Source organism: Sceloporus undulatus, chromosome 1 (assembly GCF_019175285.1).
Source record: "Sceloporus undulatus isolate JIND9_A2432 ecotype Alabama chromosome 1, SceUnd_v1.1, whole genome shotgun sequence".
Lineage (NCBI taxonomy): Eukaryota > Metazoa > Chordata > Lepidosauria > Squamata > Phrynosomatidae > Sceloporus > Sceloporus undulatus.
The window spans coordinates 261137738-261158040 of NC_056522.1; the positions used below are offsets into that span (position 1 = coordinate 261137738).

General features: G+C 39.9%; 1 protein-coding gene across 1 annotated transcript; it reads right to left on the minus strand.

The window, feature by feature from the left end:
• Positions 1-553: 553 nt before the first annotated feature.
• LOC121924380 (DNA-binding protein SMUBP-2-like) lies at positions 554-19321 on the minus strand. The gene is made up of 6 exons (XM_042455814.1): positions 19021-19321; positions 17091-17185; positions 16012-16135; positions 9788-10621; positions 8660-8844; positions 554-2081 (listed from the first exon to the last, which is right to left on the minus strand). The coding sequence occupies exons 3-6, from the start codon at positions 16127-16129 to the stop codon at positions 1890-1892; spliced, it is 1329 nt and encodes a 442-aa protein (XP_042311748.1). The 5' UTR covers positions 16130-16135; positions 17091-17185; positions 19021-19321; the 3' UTR covers positions 554-1889.
• Between the last annotated feature and the right edge of the window lie 982 nt (positions 19322-20303).

Here is a 20303-nt window from a genome sequence, read left to right on the forward strand (position 1 = left end):
CTTGTTACCTTCTTGATTTGGATTTAGGTTTGCAAAATTTAGTATATACTATAATGAAATTATTTTTGAGATTGTCCAGCTTTGTAAGTTAACAGCTCCAAAGGGTCTAATAAGGGCTCGACCTTCACTAGAAATAATGTATTTCAGAGAAAGAAATCCAGCTACCCAGGAGGCTCTGTGGCTCTAACCCAAAGGCGGGTTGTCTGTGACCTCAAGATATTGTTAGATTGCTGGATTCTAAACTCCTATCAGCACTTGCCAGAATGGCCAGTGGTCAAAGATATGGGGAGTTTAATCCAATATTGTGAAGAACACAGGTTTGCATCCAAACCAAGAGCAAGAAAAGTATACCGGTATAACACACAAAAAAAATATAAAAACCTCAGTCCAAAGTCCCAAAGTGGTTCTATTCTTAAAAACATATTTCGTTACACAGCTCAGTTTTGCAAAATAATCCAAGCAATCCTTCAATTTTTCCCACATGTACTACCCCAGGGGGTGGGTCGTGAGGCAATAAATAAATGCCTTGAATAAATAAATAATGAATAGCTTGTTTTAGAAAGAGCAAAGTTTATTGGATTAAAGAGTCTTAAATTTTGGTTGCAACCATCTTTTTACTTGAGAGGTACTTTATATGTGTAAAAACCAAAATGTGACATAATTTTATGAAGGAAAAAAGTGAGGCCTTCTGTTATCAAAGGAAATAGCTATGTTATTTTTCTACTAGGCAAAATGGGGAGAGACACCACTGGATTGAAAAAAACAAGAGAGGTTAAAAGGAGAATCAAAGCTAAGAACCAACTGTGAGGTCCATATGGGATTTCTCTCTGTACATGTGCTTTGCATTTTAAGGTTTAGTCAAAGCTGATCAACTGCTCATTTTCAAAGTAATGTGCTGCCTTCACAACTTTCCCTGCCATCTACTGCCAATTGATAAATGCTTTCAACACAATCACTCACAAACAGCTTCCTAATTTACTTTCACATACAAATAAAAATCACTCTGCATAATTATGCCAAACAAGGATATTTCCTTCTTTATTACTGAAAACCATTATTGCCTTGAGGCCTACTAGCTTCAGACACAGTCCAAAGGGTACAGCTTGGGAGCACTAACTTTATAGAAAACATGGAGGGTATGTTGCCCTCTAACAATCTCTTTTTAACTGTACCAATATTATCATCATCACCACAATATAGGTTTAAGTTCTAAGATTGTGTTTTTAGCACAAATACATCTTTTTATTTTATAAAGTGTGGCTGAAAGCAGAGAAATCTAAAGTTTTGTGACCTCTCATAATCATTTATATCATACTCCAAATCTTTTCTCTTCAAGATACCTGTTTCCAAGCTGCAGAAGGGAAATTATGCTTGTCTGTCTTAATTTATGGACTAGGGCTGTTACATTACTCCCAGTCTTCTGTAAGGAGAGCCTATTGTCCCACAGACAATGATTATTGCATTTCCATACAACATCAACTGGACAGTTCCATTGCTCAAGGCATTATATCTGCTATACACCCACTCACTATAAATTAATTGCCTTGCCAATAAATATAATTGCTCCAAGCAAAGGCTGTCCACCCTCTTCTTTTATAGACAGTGCTTTATATATTTAACATGACTGGTATCAACACATTTTACAAAACAAGGTGCAACAAGGTGCCACAGGAGCACTATTCAAACACTGCAAACAGATCCTTTTTGTATGTGTGTGATTTACTTTTGGTTTTGGCCCTCTGAAAACTAGGAAAGGCCGAGGCCTGGTTTTTCGGGTTTAAAAAAATCAGCAAAAGGATTAAAAGGCTCTTGAGCTTTCTTCTTTGGAGTCTGAAAATGTTGCTTTAAGAAAGTGTCTGAAGGACCAGATAAGCCCAATACAGTCCCTCTCATTTCTCCTTCTTTTTGCTCTTCCTCTGACTAGTCAGTTCACTTAGTTTTTTGTCCAAGCGCCTCTGGAGGTGAGCTCTCTTGGTAGGATCCAAAGACTTGTCTTTCGATCCACTCCCAGGATAGAGAATACCTTCCCTGCTGATTCTCTGTCGGGCATGCGCTTTGGCCTTCTCCCCACACCCATGAATCTGTGAGAAAGAAAGTCAAAATATCAGTGGAAGCCATCCAACAGTCCTGAGGCATTCAACGATTGCCACTAATAGAGTGCCTGGTGATAAAAGCTGAACATTCTTCTTAGTCTATAAAAATAAGACATTTGTTTATTGATGGCTCTTTTAATACTGGAAAAATTTTTGAAGGTCATTCTATCTACCTATCCACTAGGTAAATCTAAACAGAAACAGTATCATACTATCAGATGGCTTTAAGTATTTTCTTCACAAACTCTAAAAATGAAGGTAATACCTCCATTCCATCATCTGAGCACCTTTGTCACCCCGGCTGACAGATATTAATACTGCTGACAGATATTAATATTGCTGCCTATCTCCAACATTATGAGGCCACAATCTGGAGAGAATCCAAAGAAAGCAAGGGAGTCAAGAACAATCAAGGCTTAACATTACAATAAAACACATCATAGCTAGCTAGTAATAACCTGGAAAAGCTCCTATGAGTCCAATGAGCAGTTTGAGTATGCAAAATGATGGCTGGATATTTAAAGCTAAGCAAGCTTCAGTCTAGACAATGCCTGGGTGAGAAACAGAGCTTGGAACACTATGAGAGAGACTTGCAACCTAGTTAAAAGGTCAGTTGTACAATTCACTTTCTCTTTTTTTGGCCAGGAAAAGATCAGTTGGTGGACTCTGGAAGTGTCAAAGGCCACAAAAATGTCCTCATGGGCCATATGTTGGTTACATTTTGATCTCCCCTACTTTAAGGAATGAAACTGATCCTTTGGTTCACCACACAAGATGCTGCTGCTCCAGTTACCAGGTGCAAAACCTCAAAGTGAGCTGGACTCAGTCCTGTTGCATGAAAGATCATCAGAGCTGTCAGATGATACTGTGCTGCTGATTCCACCCTTGTTTCTCTTAAGAGGGAAAGAGCCCAGCTGGGTTTTTTCAACTGGATGAACACAAAATGCTGAGTGTTACAAAAGTAACCAGCAGTAGATAATGTGACAGAAGGACAAAAGCAAAACAAAACAAAGAGCAGAAAGAAATAAAGCAAACACAAGTAAATATTGATGCAGTTTTGTCACTGCAGTTTAACTTAATAGCTTCTGATTTCTATTCAAATTTTAGCACAACAGAACAGACAAAACATATAGTGGTTTTCTGAGGAAATATTTAAAATGCTGATGGGGCTGAAATACCAAAGGTGTGCCATGCTTGATGTAAGCTTTCACTAACCAGATGCCTTCCAGTTAGGTTAGATCTGGACTGCAACTCCCATCAGCCAATGGTCACACCAACTGAGGATGAAGGGAGCTGAAGTCCAACACATCTGAAGGGCACCACAATAGGGGAAGACAGTTGCTTCATGCAATAGGAGTGTTTGCCACAAGTCCAGTGGTCTTGCCCACAGCTAACCACAACTGATAGGGAAAGAGCAGAAACATCTTGATCATGCTGTAAGAAAAGGAGTTTACATTTTTGACTAAGCTGCAGCATTGTTATACCAGTACAGATTGGAAAAAAAACAATTTTGTAAACTAACGTTATTATATTGGAAAGCAAGAGTAGGATAAAACATCATCATCTAAGTCAGGACAGGGATTGGCAACCTCTAGAGAGCCACATCTTGGACCTCAGAGGAGCACTCCTTCCTCCAATCCCTACCAGTTGTTTTTAACTTAAAATGGTTTCTCATACCCTCTAGGTATCTGTTTTCAGCTCAGAAGGGGCCTTTCCATTACCACAAGCATCCTCCAGTTAACAAGCACTTTCCAGTTTTGGAAAAAAGCTCACCCCTGAGTTTAAACCACAAGGCCAATAACATAGCAAAACTGCTCCCTCTTATGCTACCTAAAGTATACAAAATGACCTTTTCAGTAAATATAAACACTGGAGGATGGTGTGGGGAATGCATGGGCCTCAAAGGGTAGAAATGGGCCTCCCAGGGTCACAAATGGTAATTCCAGAAAGCATAATAAGATAAGGGGAAGTTCTGAAAGTATTTTGGAGGAAAATTATGTTGTAGAGAATGGAGAACTTATTACAGTGTCACAAGGGGCCTACCACTATATCTGGGTCAAAATTAACAGATATATTGAAATCAGAAGGCAAAGAAAGATTCAGTATCTCAGCTTTTTAGGGTTTCTAGGGGAAAGAGTTCTCATTAGCATAAGTACAATGTTTTTTTGTAATTACATCTGGAGGAAATTACATCTGGGGAGAAAAGCAAGAACCTTAATAAAATAAAAAGGAAGCTTAAATAATGACTAAAATGGATTTTGTGGGAGTCTGCTTCATTAGAGATAAGTGAAGATGTGCAAGCAGGCAGTGTTGCTGGAAAGAAAGATTTGTTAAGATGGAACAGGACTGTGGCAACTGCTTATATTATGACAGAAGACTTCATTAGAATCTTGACATTTAGGCTGTGTCCAAAGTTACAAGAAAAGAAAAACATTTTCAGGCAGTGCAAATAGCAACTGATTTACAGATAAGTAAAATAGAATATTGACAGTGACTAGACTGAACCAAATGCAGATTTCCATCTAAAATTCTCAACATCTTATCAATTCCATCTCAACTAGTCTAAATTTTGAGCTGAGAGAGATTGAACACTGAGCTTTACCTGAATTGCTCCACGACAGTTTGATAATAACTGAAGTTGCTTAATTACAGAAGCCCTATTCCTTAAATCAGATCCATTTAAACTTCCAGGAGAAATCCAAGAGGTGCCAAAGATAATCAATTCAAACTGTGTAAGTCCCAATATGTTCTGAGCAATCAGCTGTCACCAGAGGGATCTTTTTTTTTAATTGCTAGCTTTAAAATGGTAGCAAGGGGAAAATGCTTGTGATTGCCTATAGCAAAAAAAGGAAAATGTTCTCTTCTACATCAGACCCATTTAAAATTCAGCAACAAGACCTTAATATGTCCAAAGCTAAAGGAAGAAGAAGGAGATGGTAGGGCCACTGCGTGGAGAAGATGGCAAAATGCTAACAGGGGACAGAGAAAATGCAGAATTACTCAACACCTTCTTTGCCTCAGTGTTCTCAGAAAGGGGAAAAGAGTGTTCAACTTGAGGATAATGGAGCATAAGACAGAATAGGGGAATTTCAGCACAGAATAAGTAAAGAGATAGTAGAGGAATACCTTGTTAATCTAAATGAATTTAAGTCTCCAGGACCAGATGAACTATATCCAAGGGTATTAAAAGAGCAGGCAAATGTAATATCGGAGCCATTGGCAATAATCTTTCAGAACTCCTGGAGAACAAGAGAAGTCCCAGCAGACTAAAGCAGGGCAAACGTTGTCCCCATCTTCAAAAAGGGAAAAAAAGAGGATCCCAACAATTATCGTCCAGTTAGTCTGACATCAATACCAGGAAAGATTCTAGAGCAGATCATTCAACAGAGAGTCTGTGAACATCTAGAAGGCAATGGCATAATCACAAAAAGTCAACATAGGTTTCAGAGAAACAAATCATACCAGACAAAATCTGATCTCTTTTTTTGATAAAATTACCAGCTTGGTAGATGAAGGGAATGCTGTGGATATAGTATATCTGGATTTCAGTAAGGCCTTTGACAAAGTTCCCCATGACATTCTTCCAAACAAGCTTGTAGAATGTGGGCTAGACAAGGCAACTGTTACATGGATATGTAATTGGTTGACTGACCGAACCCAAAGGGTGCTCAACAATGGTTCCTTTTCATCCTGGAGAGAAGTGACCAGTGGGGTCCCACAGGGCTCTGTTCTGGGCCCAGTGCTATTCAACATCATTATCAATGACTTGGAGGACAAAATTGGGGGCATATTTATCAAATTTGCAGATGACACCAAACTAGGGGGAGTAGCTAATACCCCAGAGGACAGGATCAAAATTCAAGATGAACTGAATAGACTAGACAGCTGGGCCAAAGCTAACAAAATGAAATTCAACACAGAGAAATGTAAGGTATTGCACTTAGGGTGGAAAAATGAAATGCACAGATATAGGATGGGCGACACCTGGCTGAATGAAACTACACGTGAAAGGGATCTGGGAGTCCAAGTAGACCACAAGTTGAACATGAGTCAACAGTGCGACGCAGCAGCTAAAAAGGCCAATGCAATTTTAGGCTGCATCAATCAAAGTATAGTGTGTAGATCAAGGGAAGTAATAGTGCCACTATATTCTGCTCTGGTCAGGCCCCACCTGGAATACTGTGTCCAGTTCTGGGCACCACAATTTTAAAAGGATGTGGAGAAACTAAAGCATGTCCAAAGGAGAGCAACTAAAATGGTGAAGGGTCTGGAAGCCACGACGAGGAACGACTTAGGGAGCTGGGGATGTTTAGACTGGAGAAGAGAAGGTTAAGAGGTGATATGATAGCCCTGTTTAAATATTGAATGATGTGCATATTGAGGAGGAAGCAAGCTTGTTTTCTGCTGCTCCAGAGACTAGGACCCGGAGCAATGGATGCAAGCTACAGGAAAAGAGGAAAAAATGGTTTGGGGTTTTGTCCACCAGGTGAACATAGGAGGAACGCCTGACAGTAAGGGCTGTCTGACAGTGGAACACACTCCCTTGGTGTGTAGTGGAATCTCCCTCCTTGGAGGTCTTTAAACAGAGACTGGATGGCCATCTGTCAGGGATGCTTTGATTTGGATTTCCTGCATGGCAGGGGGTTGGACTGGATGGCCCTTGCGGTCTCTTCCAACTCTATTATTCTATGATTCTATGTATGGATGTCATGTGATGTCTGGTTTCATTTTTTAATGTTCTATGTTTGTATGTTTTTAACATTAATAAACATCTGCATATTTAAAAAAGAACAGCAGACAGAATGCCAATACTGTAAATCGATCTCCCCCTCCCCGCCATGTTGGGTACTATTGATTAAAATGTCCTCAGTAGCTAGCTGCAATACTTTTGACTAACTCAAATAAATCAGAGAGATGGACACAAGACATTGGGAAACAGTCCTTACTGCTAATCAATATTACTATTCCTTGCATGAGGCTTTTTATGTACCATAATGGTGACTCATGCAGGCAGACGTGACAGGGTGGACCAGGTAATGTGAGATATCCCTATGTAATACAAGAGTTAGGATTGCCCCCTAGGCACGTGCAGAGAACACCTAACATCTCACCCACTTCTTTGCTACAGCTTCAGTAATTCATACATTTGGTTGACATCTGTAAGAAAGCATGCCTCTGATCTGTATCCAGGCAGAAGCTGTTGTGTTTGTAGCATCTTCTGCACAAGTACGATAACAACTACTATCCCATTCTTGGCGTATAATATAGTTAAAACAGCTAGGGCAGAGTAAAGGGGATAAGGAAGTTGGCAGCAGGGAAGGCCATATGCTTGTGGGGAGCACATGATGTGAGCAGAGCCATTTGAAGCTGCTTTATGTTAATCAACTGGCTAGCTCAGTGCAGTCTACTCTAAGAGCAGCTCCCTAAAGTATTCAGCACTGGCGTTCCTCAGCCTTGCCATTTGAAAGTCTTTAATGAGGTCAGGGAGTGAATGTGAGATCTTCTATCTGTGCTTGAGCAACAGCCATTTCCACGCTAGCATCATGAGGTTTCTATATATGCATGTGTCCTAGAATCCCAGCTTCCTATAACCCTTTGAACCGGCACTGGAATGGAGTGGGATGGGGGAGATGAATGGGAATTATGTGCATAGAAGAAAGGGGTGATCTGAGGTAAAAAAGAAATGACTCATACACTTGGTGGGAGGGAAAGGATGTTGCAGAATGACATTATTTCAGTAGTGACACATTGTTAAAACACAGATCCCTTGCTCTGCAATGTTAAGTGCCTTTTAATGGCCAAGTCTGCTCATTCCAGAGCAAGGACACAAAGTCTCTCAACCCTATTCATTTTCAAGAAAACACCCACCCACACACAAAATCGAAAGCCAAGCAAGAGAAAATCAGTCAGGACAGGAGGAGGCTGGATTATATTTTTGTTAAAGGTCAAGAAAAGGGGAATTAAGTATATAAATTTGACAGGAAATAAAATTTCTTGTATTACAATGTGGGGAAAAGGTGAAGGGAGATTTTTCAGACACAGTGAAGCTCATATAAAACTAAATCCATAAAAAGTACTAAAAGGGGAAGAAAAAGCTTCATATGTTTCCTAATAACTATAATCAAAGATGCCACCACTGAATGGGGATTCACCCCTACCCACTTCTAGCACAGCAGAAGTCTTCCCCATCCTTAGGATAGTAAACTAGAGACAATCAACAGGGTCCCTTGTGGATATCTATGTCCACATTATGCTACATTACTCCATAATCCCATCACATTCTAAAGGTACATTTTCAGGGTATTGCATATTCTTATAACATGTTGAGCAGCAGTGGGGCAGGGTGTCCCCCACCGGTTGATCTGCACATGACGAATTGGTTTTGTGAATGGTTCAATGGCTCTTCATAAGCTTCTTTGGAAAACCAAGCCTGTCAAATGCTTCAAAATAAAGTATCTTTTCACTGCATGTGAAAGGAGGCTGACTCTTAAAGACCTGTGGGTCAAGAGACTGGGAAGATGGGGGTGATATTTAGCCTGCCTAAACAAGGATAGGACAAAACATACCTCTGGGATGAGGTGGCTGAGACAGTAGCGTTTATTGCAATGCAGACAGAGCTGTCCCAGAGTTGTTATGCTTGCTTTGCACTTGAAGAAACCACATGTATTGTCAGCTTTAATTGCAGCAGAAATCATAGCATCGAAGTCTTCCTCAGGTACACTTTCTGTTCTGGTTTTAATAGAAGGCTTCCCTAAAAAAGGAGAAAGAAATATTAATTTTACCAAAAAGTAACAAAGGAAAGACTCTAATGCAATATTTTCTTATAGGCGTAAAGGGGCACAGCTGTGTTGAACCAGTTTCCAAGTAGTCTGGGAAGTCCCCATAGCTAGAATGATAAAAAAAACAGAAAGCTATTGTGTGACTGTCATTTCAGATGTATGAAGTGACTGACAGAAGGCTGGCCTCACATGTATATGCATGAGAACAGATGACTATTTAAGCCATGAAAAGCAAGTCGGATCACTCAAAATAACATAAATGTGGCAAGATCTCTCTACCCAGAAGGTCTGTGTGAGATAAATTAAACAAAAAAGATAACACAAGATATGGAAAGAGTTGCAAAGATGAAGTATGTGGGAGTATTTGATTGGCAGGAATGCTTGTGGCTGATGATTTAAATACTGTATATTAACACAATCCATGGAGCCGAACATAGTGCCATTCAACCAGAACTGTCCATTCTCACTGGCACTAGTTCCACAAGGTCTCCCAAGAGGTACTTCCAATATCTTTTACTTAGATATGAGACAGTGTAAAACTGGGGTCTTCTAAACCCACAGTAAAAGGAACTCTAATACTCATTTTACTATGGACCTTTCCTTGGTAAACTTTTATATGAACAGTAAACTCAAAGTGAAAGCTTTCATGGCTAGCATCCATAGTTTTTTGTGGGTTTTTCAGGCTATGTGGCTGTGCTCTAGAAGAGTTTATTCCTGACATTTCACCAACACCTGTGGCTGGCTGCTTCAGAGACCAGACCAGCAAACTAAAGAAGTGTCTTTAAAAAAGAATTGCAGAACACTGTAATTGTTCTAAACTTTCAAAAGAGAGACAGACAGACACACAGAGAGAGCTTTGTAAAGGAATGTAAAATGACACAATAAAGCTACATTTGCAACAGAAGGAATATATACCTTTGATGTCATTTTTATGTTTCTTCCCAGTGATTTCCTGCAGGTTTACATTCCGTTGTGGGTTTTGTTTTTCTCTTTCCTCTCTCCTGGCCTTCTCCCTTTGCATCCTTTCCATGTGCAATGTTTTCAGATCTACTTTACCTGGGCTAGCGCTGCTTACTCTCTCCTCAGTGTGGCCAGAAATCTCCCTTAGAGGGCTTGGATCTTTAGGGGACAATTCTTGTTCACAGGCCTTCACATCTCCGATAGATACATTTGTGGCAGCAGTTTTCCTACGAATGCTTATGTATCTCTCTTTTCCTTCACCCAGACTTATATGCTGCAGCCCATATTCCTCTGCCAACTGGTGGATAAGCAGCCTGTCATGAGCATTTAATGATGGAGGAAAATCCAGTTGGGTCTCACTACTGTCCAGAAACTCCAATATCCTTGCTTTATGTTTAGACAAGTGCTCCTTCCCTTCAGAACCTCCAGTTGTGATCCTGGCTGTGTTTGGCACTGAGCCCTCTGTTAGTCTCTCTTCAGGCTGTTTGGCTGATTTTCTTTGTCGTTTCTCACGATCACCTTTTGGGGCCACTGCTCTGTTGCATTTATATTTCTTTCCTTCGCTACTGAAACTCTGAGAGTTTTGGGGTGCATAATTTTCTGGCACAATGTCATCCAGATATTCAAAGGCTGTGCGTACTTCTCCATGTTCGCTCATATAGTTCACCAGCCGTTTAAGAAAACAATGGTTTCCTGTGGTCCGAGAGTCACAAATCACAGCTACATGGCGTCGAGCACGGGTAAATGCAACATTTATTCTCCGGTCTTCAGCAAGAAATCCCACTTCACCTACATGTCATAAAAAAAATCACACTGACCTCAGACACCAACCAACATAAAATAATGACAACAAGAGCAGTTCCATCCCAAGCATGATTGTTTAGAACCAAATTTCACTGTGTTTAATGGGAATTCCCACATGAATCCACAAAGAATCCCAGTCTTCCTATTGTGTGCTTACATTGTGCAACCTCCACTGCCTAAACAGTGCCTACAATGAACCTGTGAAATAGGTTACTAACAGATATCAAACAAGTATAAGCAACCACGAGGCATCAACGTATACATTAAAAGTAGACACTACTATTCTTATCATTTTCAAATTACATGAGATGTGAAGTTTTGGGGGGTGCTGCAGCCTCTGTTCAATACCTAATCCTACACTCAGAGTATGAAGAGTCTCCTCAATGAATAACATCTAATTCTAAATTAAGATGATCAAATGCATCTGAAGTTGTTCACTATTCATGGACAGTGACATTACCCATTGAAATCATGTCCTGTATACCACTCATAGAATCACAGAATCCTAGAGTTGGAAGATACCCCAAGGGCCATCCAGTCCAACCCCATTCTGCCATGCAGGAACTCTCAATAAAAGCTTTCCCGACAGATGGCCATCAAGCCTCTGTTTAACGACCACCAGGGAAAGCACTACGCTTTGAGGGAGTGTGTTCCACTGTCAAACAGCCCTTACTGTCAGGAAGCTCCTCCTAATGTTCAGGTGGAATCTCTTTTCCTGTAGCTTGCATCCATTGCTCCGGGTCCTGTTCTCTGGAGCAGCAGAAAACAAGCTTGCTCCCTCCTCAATATGACATCCCTTCAAGTATTTAAACAGGGCTATCATATCACCTCTTAACTTTCTCTTCTCCAGGCTAAACATCCCCAGCTCCCTAAGTCGTTCCTCATAGGACATGGTTTCCAGGCCCTTCACCATTTAAGTCGCCCTCCTTTGGACATGGTCCAATTTCTCTTTTTTTAAAAAAAATTAATTTTATTAACAAATTTTACAACACAACATATCAATCTTTTAGCATACACAACACAACAACATAACCCACTCCCCATCCCACCCACCCAAACCACCCTCCAACATTTAAATTAAAACCTATGACTTCCATCCTCTTTGCGTAGTATGTTACTTCTAGTACTGTATCTCTTATACACAACCTATTTATCTCACCTGTTCTTTTATCATCTTCTTCACTACTAACTATACTTACATCTTATTCTTCCTATTTGTTTCTTTACCCCTTATTTCCTTCTCCATTACGAATGCTATACTTATTCAATAGATATTCAAATAAAAAAACCCTAGAAACAAATACAATCTACAATCAAGTTAAGTTATGGTCCAGTTTCTCAACATCCTTTTTGAATTGTGGTGCTCAGTTTTCTGAATGTAGTCATGGCACTGGTCACATAGTAACTTCTGTTTGTCAACAAAACAAGATAACAAAACATCTTCAGTAGGGTCCCATACTGGGAGAAAGGGAAAGCATAAATTAAATAAATAAATTCAATTTGTCAAAAGAATAAGGACGTTACCATGAATGAGATTTGCTTGGGTGACATTAATTTTATTACATTGATTTCTTTTACTCTCATAACTAGTTTTTCAAATCACCCTATGAAATCAATGAAGAACAGGTCTGGCAAGGAACTCAATAGATATTTATATTAAAAAACAAAACCAAATCCCCTTAAAATTGATTGAATTTAGTTGCTTCAAACACTTATGAATTTAATTCTTGGATTGATCACCTGAAGCTTTATACTTAGTAGGAAGTCCCAGTTTTTTATGGTATTTATTCGCTTCAGTAAGGAGTGTGCACATTATATATATGAATGAGTTTTGAAAACATACTGGTTTATTTTCTGAGACTGCTTTGTTGTTGTTTTTTTAACTGCATCAAGAAAGGAAGGAAAGTATCAAATATGGAATTTCCTTTCAAACATTAATGAGGGAGTTTCTGAATTCTGCAATGTAAGTTGGTCTCTAAAATACCTTTAATAAGAACCTACACAGTTGATTTAAGTAATACATAAATATATTTTATTTTAATGGATGAATTAATTTATTTGCCAGAAGGTAGGTGATCAGAGAGTTAATATTCTTTAACTGGTTGAAGGCTATACAGTCCGCCCTTCCCTTAGGTGGGGGATCCGTTCTGGACCACTCCCCCCGTGTAAGGGGAATTCCATGTATGCTTGAGCCCCATTTAAATGAATGGGGCTTGTGCACGCGGTGGCGCGTTCACACCATGGGCGCATGTGCCATTACCCCTTATGGGGTGCACTGCCCCCTTCCCCAGCGTGGTTTTCAGATACAGGTGCACTGTATATTTATGTGGCTCAGATAAGATAGATTAATGGGTCTGGATGTAGATCCATAAGTGACAGATGCTCATACTCGGTTCCCATGATTTTGATTTGGAATGCCAGAAGTAGAAAAGCAGGGTTAGTCATATGGATGGTCCAAACTGCTTCACTAAAGTTCACAACCAAAATGGAATTGGGCTGAAGATATATGTCAGGATTGTATTTTCCAGCAGAAATCAGCAAGCAAAATCTCACAGAGCCCCACAGCTATATTCTGCTTATATCTAGTTATTGGCACAAATCTAACTTTCATAAAGGTCAGAAATACAGATAGTATATGCTATTTTTAAAAGAAAGCAATTAACCAACACATGTGTATGAGTAAATGGTTATAAAATGCAAGTTCATATGAGATTTTTCCAGAAGCTATTTCTGATCTCCAATTACTTTCTTAAGGATCTATAATAACAGACAGCAAATGCCAAGATGAGTCAGCTCAGATGCTTAACTTGGTTGGTGGCTAATTTCTCTGCTCTTGAAGAGAAGCAGAAGACAAGTGGAAAATAATACTTTAAAAGAAAATCAGGACAGCAGGGTTTGTTCCCACCATCTGAAGTTATACAACATGTCAGCACATAGCAGCACACTGGTATACTAAAATGCATCAGTCACCAACCTGTATATATGGAACTTCAGGTTCCTATCAGTGTATGGAAACAATAACATGTTTCCATCTGATTACACTATTTTAAGACATAGATAGCAAAGCCAGGTCCTACTGCTCTGGCTCCTATAGCCATAATGGTTTTTGTCTTCTCCTATGATAGCAGAAGAGTAGGAGTGCTGATCAGAAAAGACATTAATTCACTATTTTAATCAAGAAAATGCAACCAGTTACAGCCAAAGTTACATCCACCTTGAAAATAGGCTAACTTCTTACTCGTATCTGTAGTGTCTCACACAAGTATGTGGTTCCTTGAACTTTGCTGCCATGCAGAATTTTAGCAAAGAAATTACCAAGAGCTGCTGATATATCCAATATGAATGGGTTTATGTAGTATTTATTTGTTTCCTACATTTATATACCAACTTTCTCCCAAGTTGCTCAAGAATGCATAGATAGTATTCCTCCCCATTTTTATCCTCACAACCCTTTGAGGCAGGTTAGGCTAAGGGAGAGCTTGGGTTTATTTTTTAAGATAAATCTGATACAACTTTTGTTATATATACTTAAGCACACATACATGTACACACCATGTAGGTAACAATATATTCAGGAGAAATGGGAATACACAGCATAACTGTGCAGTTCCTATCTTAACTCACAAGTGTGTTCATATACACATGGAGATACACAGACCTATCTCTAATGATCTTACTTTACTCGATTACTGCAACATCCTCCTGGCTGGGCTTCCTCACTCTCACCTCCGTCCTTTAATTTCTGTCCAGCATTCAGCTGCATGCATTATCACATCCACCCACCGCTCTGACCACATCTCTCCTGTGTTGGCATCCCTTCACTGGCTCCCACTCCCTTTCCGTATTCAGTATAAGCTCCTGCTGTCAACATTTAAAGCCCTCCATGGGCTGCCCCCTCCTTACTTATCAGACCTTATTTCCCCTCACCTTCCCACTAGGGCCCTCCATTCTGGTAGTCAAGGTCTGCTGTCCCAGCCCAGGATTTCCTCTGCCCCATCTCGGATTCGCCCCTTTTCACTTGCTGCCCCTCACTCCTGGAACCTTCTTCCCCCGCGAGCAAGAGCCATCACTTCTTTAACCAGCTTCAAAACGGAGCTGAAGACCATCCTGTTCAGAGAAGCGTTCCCAGGCATTGCATAATTCTCACTTGCTATTTGATGTTCTTTTGTTGTCTGTTTTATTCAATCATTTCCTGTATTGCTATGTATTTTATATGTATTATCTTACTAGATAGGCCCCTTCCCCACCACCACTCCCTTCTCCTTCTGTGTCGTGTCTTTTTAGATTGTAAGCCTGAGGGCAGGGAACCGTCCAATTAAAAAGATTGTATGTACAGCGCTGTGTAAATTAACAGCGCTTTATAAATAAAGGTTAATAATAATAATAATAATGTGAAAGATTCTAGTTAAGATTCTACTGCTTCTTATCTTTCAGTCAGACACTCTTCCCAAATTAATTTCAACCCCACTTCAAAGACTGTTCTGCTTTCTAGCATATATGCATCTAGCTACTATTTTTTTTAAGTAAGTGATCATATATTTGGACATATCTATTTCCAACCTCTCTGGAACAAAAAGTGCTAAGTTCTTGTCATGTTTAGCTGTATTACTAAGGAAAAGATTCTGAATTTTTCTACAACACACACAAAACCTGCACGCATTAGGAGAGAACACAAAATGCATTCCAATTACTTGGATTTTTAAACTTTTTTTTTTTTGACGCTACACACCACAATATAAATCAGCTCAGCAAAAGCCCTACATTATTTCTCTAATTTTGTCAGAAAGTATTTTCTGTGGACTTTTCTTAGTGTTCTTTACACCATATCTTGGCTCAACAAAGCTTTTTTTTGAAGAAGTACTGTGCTGGAGAGGGGGCCAATAGTTTCCTTCACTTGAACTTAGTATGGAAGCCATTTCTATTTGGTGAAATCCAGGCTGCAAGATGGGCAAAACCAATTGCTTGTATGGTATTGATGCATTTATCAGAGTACAAGTAAGAAGTGTAATCTGCCTTGTCCACACTACTATGTTTTTGTCATGGATATTTCCACAGTGTATGATTGCTCTGGGGTGGGAACTGTGTGGCCTTCCATGTGTTATTGAACTGTAACATCCAGTAGTCCTATCCAGCATAGTCAATGGTAAGGAAAGCTGGGAGTTGCAGCTCAACAACATCTGAAGAACCAGATAATTTTTGCCCTTACTCTATAGCAAAGAAATTCTTGTGATGCTGGGGCCATCTATACAAGAGGCAAGTACCTTGTTTCAAAGTAGGGTCAGCTGAGCCAATCCATAATACTAGCAACAGTTTAATGGCTTTTTCAAATAAAGTTTATTTTCATTCTCTATTGTCCTGGATACTAAGTTGTTTACCTTTCCTATTGGATCTTACAAAAGAAAGGACAACAGCTTCCTTCTCTCTTCCTTGGAAACCATCCACTGATTTAATTTCCAGCTCTGGATACTTATGACAGAGAAGCTCCCTTAGCATGTCCACCTGAAAAGCAAAGCCATGGCTGATAAATAAATAAAAAAAAGGCACCAGAACATAAAAAGAGTAATGTTATCTCATGTGAAATATCTCCTATTTCCCAAATTAAACCAGCGAAATTTAAAGGTCCACTACAAGAAGAGGAAGAAAAGTGCACTGCATTTTCACTTGATGTCCATCTGACCTGCTGTGATATAGGCTACAGTTGGATGGAGGAATGTTAACTCTGTTCACCTTCAGGAGATAACAAGGTGATGGGCCTTGGTGGTGTAGTGGTTAATGCCTGTAATGCAGCATTAACTCACACTGAGATGCACCTCACCTGAAAGAGGAGAAATAAACTCACTCACAGACAGAAAGGTTGTGAGTTCAATAACAGCCTTGTGAGTTCAATACCAGCCAAGGGTTCAAGCTCGACTCAGGCTTGCATCCTTCCTAAGTTGCTAAAATGAGTACTCAAATTGTTGGGGGCAGTTAGCTTAAACACATTATAAACTGCTTAGGGAGTGCTTAGGTGCACTGATAAGCAGTGTAGAAATGTACTTGCTATTGCTATGGGAAAGGCTTGGGTGAGCTAGCTGACTGGACTCAGCAACTGACACAAGAGCAAAAGCAATCAAAGTCAGCTCAGGTCAACAAATTCCACTGAAACTTTAGCTCCAGCCGCTATATCAAATGAATACATTAAGTGTTATAAGTTTAACACACGGATTAGGAATGCGATGGTCCTCTCCATTGGCTTTGCTTAATGGTGTTGAAAGGATATGCAGTCTATCAACACTAGGAGGGCAACATATTCCTGTACCTTTGTTTATACAGTACTTCTGATCTGATACAGCTGTTCTATAGATCCAGAGCCCTAGATATTAGCAGTATAAATCAGGACAAAGTGGATTTGCCTTTGCTTTTCATTCTCCATTCCTTAATGTTGCGCTTCTGAGGGCATGGCAGACGTACTCACCTGGAGATTGTAAGGAGTGATGACAGCAATGTCTCTTGCCTTAACACCAGCTTCTACCAAAGCCTGTATGTGTAAACCAACAAGACGCACCTCACCTGAAAGAGGAGAAATAAACTTAGCTGTGAACAAAGAACAAATTATTTTATCCTAGAATAAGCTAACAAGTTCTATAGGAAAACCATGCTATTCATTCAATGATGGTGAAAGGGAGCTTTTCATTCACAACTCAATTTGAAAACCATTAAAGCCATTCTGCTTAAAGAACAAATCTAATTACTCAGGAGTCCAGGGTCACAGGTCACTCAAGAGATCAGGACACCTCATTTTGTGAGTTATTTACCAGGCACATGATGAGGACTGAATTCAAAATTAACAGCTGTGAGACTTTTTCTCTGCCTCTCTCATGTTATTACTCAATATGCTATATATGGCTCATTCTGCTTTTATAAATGTTTTAGTGGCATGGAGGTCTGTCTGCTGGCTTTTGCATAGATTCACAAAAAACTTGGCAGTTCCCTACATGGGAAAAACATTTTCCATTAGGGGAAAGTCCAGCTGGGGACAGACTGGGAAGGGTGACCGATCACTCTGCAGCCTCTCCCTAGCTGGGCTGTCTCCATGGGGGAAAGCCCAGTTGGGGACAGTCTGGGAAGGATGACCAATCACCTGGGAGCCTCTGCCCAGCTGGGTTCCCTCCGCGGGGGAAAGGCCAGTTGAGGACAGGCTGAGGAGGGGGACCAATCACCCTGGAGCCTCTCCTCAGCTGGGCTCCTTCCACAGAGGCAAACCCAGATGGGGACAGGCTGGGAAGGGCTCTCCAGCTGGGCTGCTCCTTTAAGTCCAACCTTCGATGTATGCATGGGTATATAAAAATCCACAATTTTGGCCCCAAAAGTTGATCATGACTTATACAGGAGGTTGATTTATAGTTGAGTATATACAGTATGCCTTGTTCACTCAGACATTTGACAAAGTGTGATGTGCCAAGGTAATTAAAAGCAAAAGTTCTCTCAACTGAGATGCACCACAAACCATATGGAAGTCAGGAGAGTTCAGCATTTCAAACTGACAGCTCACAGCTCTGCCCATCATTTCAAAATCTGTGCTGCAATTCAAGAGAGCTATTTAAACCTCCATTTCTGAGTATGACATGTGGTTTTTCCCTTGAGCTCCCTCAGCTTTCAGCAGACTGTGGGAAGCCTTCTTTGAAGCTATAAAATCAGATTAGACAACCTTCCACTTCAGTATTAAGAATTTCTCCTACCTGTTGCTATGCAGAATGCACACTGTTTGAATTTCAGCATACTTTAGTTGTTAGACTCAGGGATGAAGAACATCCAGATATTGTTGGACTATAGTTACCATTGGTTCTCTCAGGCAATTGCACGTAAATAGCTTTAAATACTATAATTAGCTTGTAAATGTAACAAATTATCAATGACTCTTTTGGCTGTAACTTGAAAATTTAAAGTTTGACACAAGTGAAATATCCTCATATATCATATTTTAATACCTATCTACATGTAATGCCTAAGATCTCAGGTATAACATCACTGAGTTCTTAAGTATCTCCCCAGGATTATTTCTGTAATATAGGGAGAGTTCTTAGCTTTAGTAGGAAAACAAATGTTTTGCATGAAGACTGTCCCAGGTTCAATCCCTGGCACCACCAGTTGGGGCTGGAAAAGATTCCTATCTCAAGCCTTGGAGAGTTACTGCTAGTCAGCAATTCTAAGCCAGGTACACCAATGGTCTAGCTCAATATAAGACAGCATCCTATGTACATTTCTGGAAAACAGTCACCACTAGCAAAGCTTGAATTACACTACTACACACATGGATGATATAACTCGAAACGGAAAGCCAGGAAGAAACCAAACAGATTTTAGCAGAAGGGAAAAAAGACTTAGAAAAGAGAAAACAAGAGTACCTTGGTTCCCCTTGGATTGTTCGTCTTCTACATCAAGTTCAAATAAGCCACAGCCAGCTGTATCTATCAGAAGCAATGGGATACCAGTCTCTTCTGTTGAAGCCACTCCTGGCAGGTCCCTGACAAGTTAGAAGAAAAAACAATGACTCCACAGCACTCAACTACTATTAGCATAAAAACAATAGTTTGAGTTTGTTTAAAAAACTCTGATCCAATTTGATCTGAATTATTTCACCAAGTCTTCATAGGTCAAGCTACAGAGCAGAAGAAGCCTTGACGCTATAGCTTGCTAGTACGAATATGTGGAATCTTTTAGCCTTTCCCCATTCAGCTAGGATCATCTAGTAATGGCATTGGGCCAAGTACAAGGCCAAAAAAAAAAAAAAAGGGGGGGGGGGGGGGGGGGCTGTGTTCAACCAGGCTACCATATAGTCTAATATTTCATGGTTTTCTTCCTGGCTTCTAAAGATGGCAAAGACAGAATGTCTTGGCTTGAAGATCCCTCTGGGTCAAATAGTGAGGTTTCGAAGGGCCCACATTCTAAAAGACCATTTCACCCAGTGCAATGGTCACTGCTCTTCCAGAGTTACTGTTTCACTGATCCTTAATTTCACCAGCTCTTCCAGAGAATTCCATGCATATAGTGGTCAATGATTATTCTGCACTGGAAGTATGGTATGAGCAAAATATTCTGCTGGAGTATGTGGGTGTAAATACACACATGCATGCCCAAACAAGATAGCTAGCAAAAACAAAACAAAACAAACAAAATTTGTTAAACAGAGATGAACAATAAACAAACAGATTTCGTTATACATAGAGACAGATTAAGATTCAGATGGTACACCTACCTGCTTTATGAAAAAGAAAAGCTGAATAAAGAATACAATGACCACTTTATAAGGCAAACTCTCCAGAAAGTACGGAAGAAATATAAGAGGAGAATATGCCATAAGATCCCAAGGTAGAATTCATCACACAAAGCTTTCTTCAGTAGGGAGAGAATACCATCACAAAAGTGGATGAAATACAAAGATATACTGAGGGTAAAAGATGACAAACCTAGGTTTAAAATGCAGGAATAACTCAAACAAGATGGCACAGAATGTCACTAATACCTGTACTATAGGCAAACTGAGGGAGGGAGATAAAACAGAAATCAAAATGGAAGATATTGAAATAAATAAATCAGAATGGGGGGAAATTGGAAATGGAAAACAAAAAACTAATTCTGAAATTATATAAAATATTTCTGAAGTGGGATACTGAGGAAGAAACAATAA

Bases quoted from the DNA above. Each gene is read 5' to 3' on its own strand.
- LOC121924380 (XM_042455814.1), bottom strand. From the start codon at position 16,129: ATGCTAAGGGAGCTTCTCTGTCATAAGTATCCAGAGCTGGAAATTAAA. The intron at 10,622-16,011 runs GTAAACAACTTA...TATGACATGTAG, and splicing joins TGTAAGATCCAATAGGAAAG to GTGAAGTGGGATTTCTTGCT. The intron at 8,845-9,787 runs GTATATATTCCT...CTCCTTTTTTAG, and splicing joins ACATAAAAATGACATCAAAG to GGAAGCCTTCTATTAAAACC.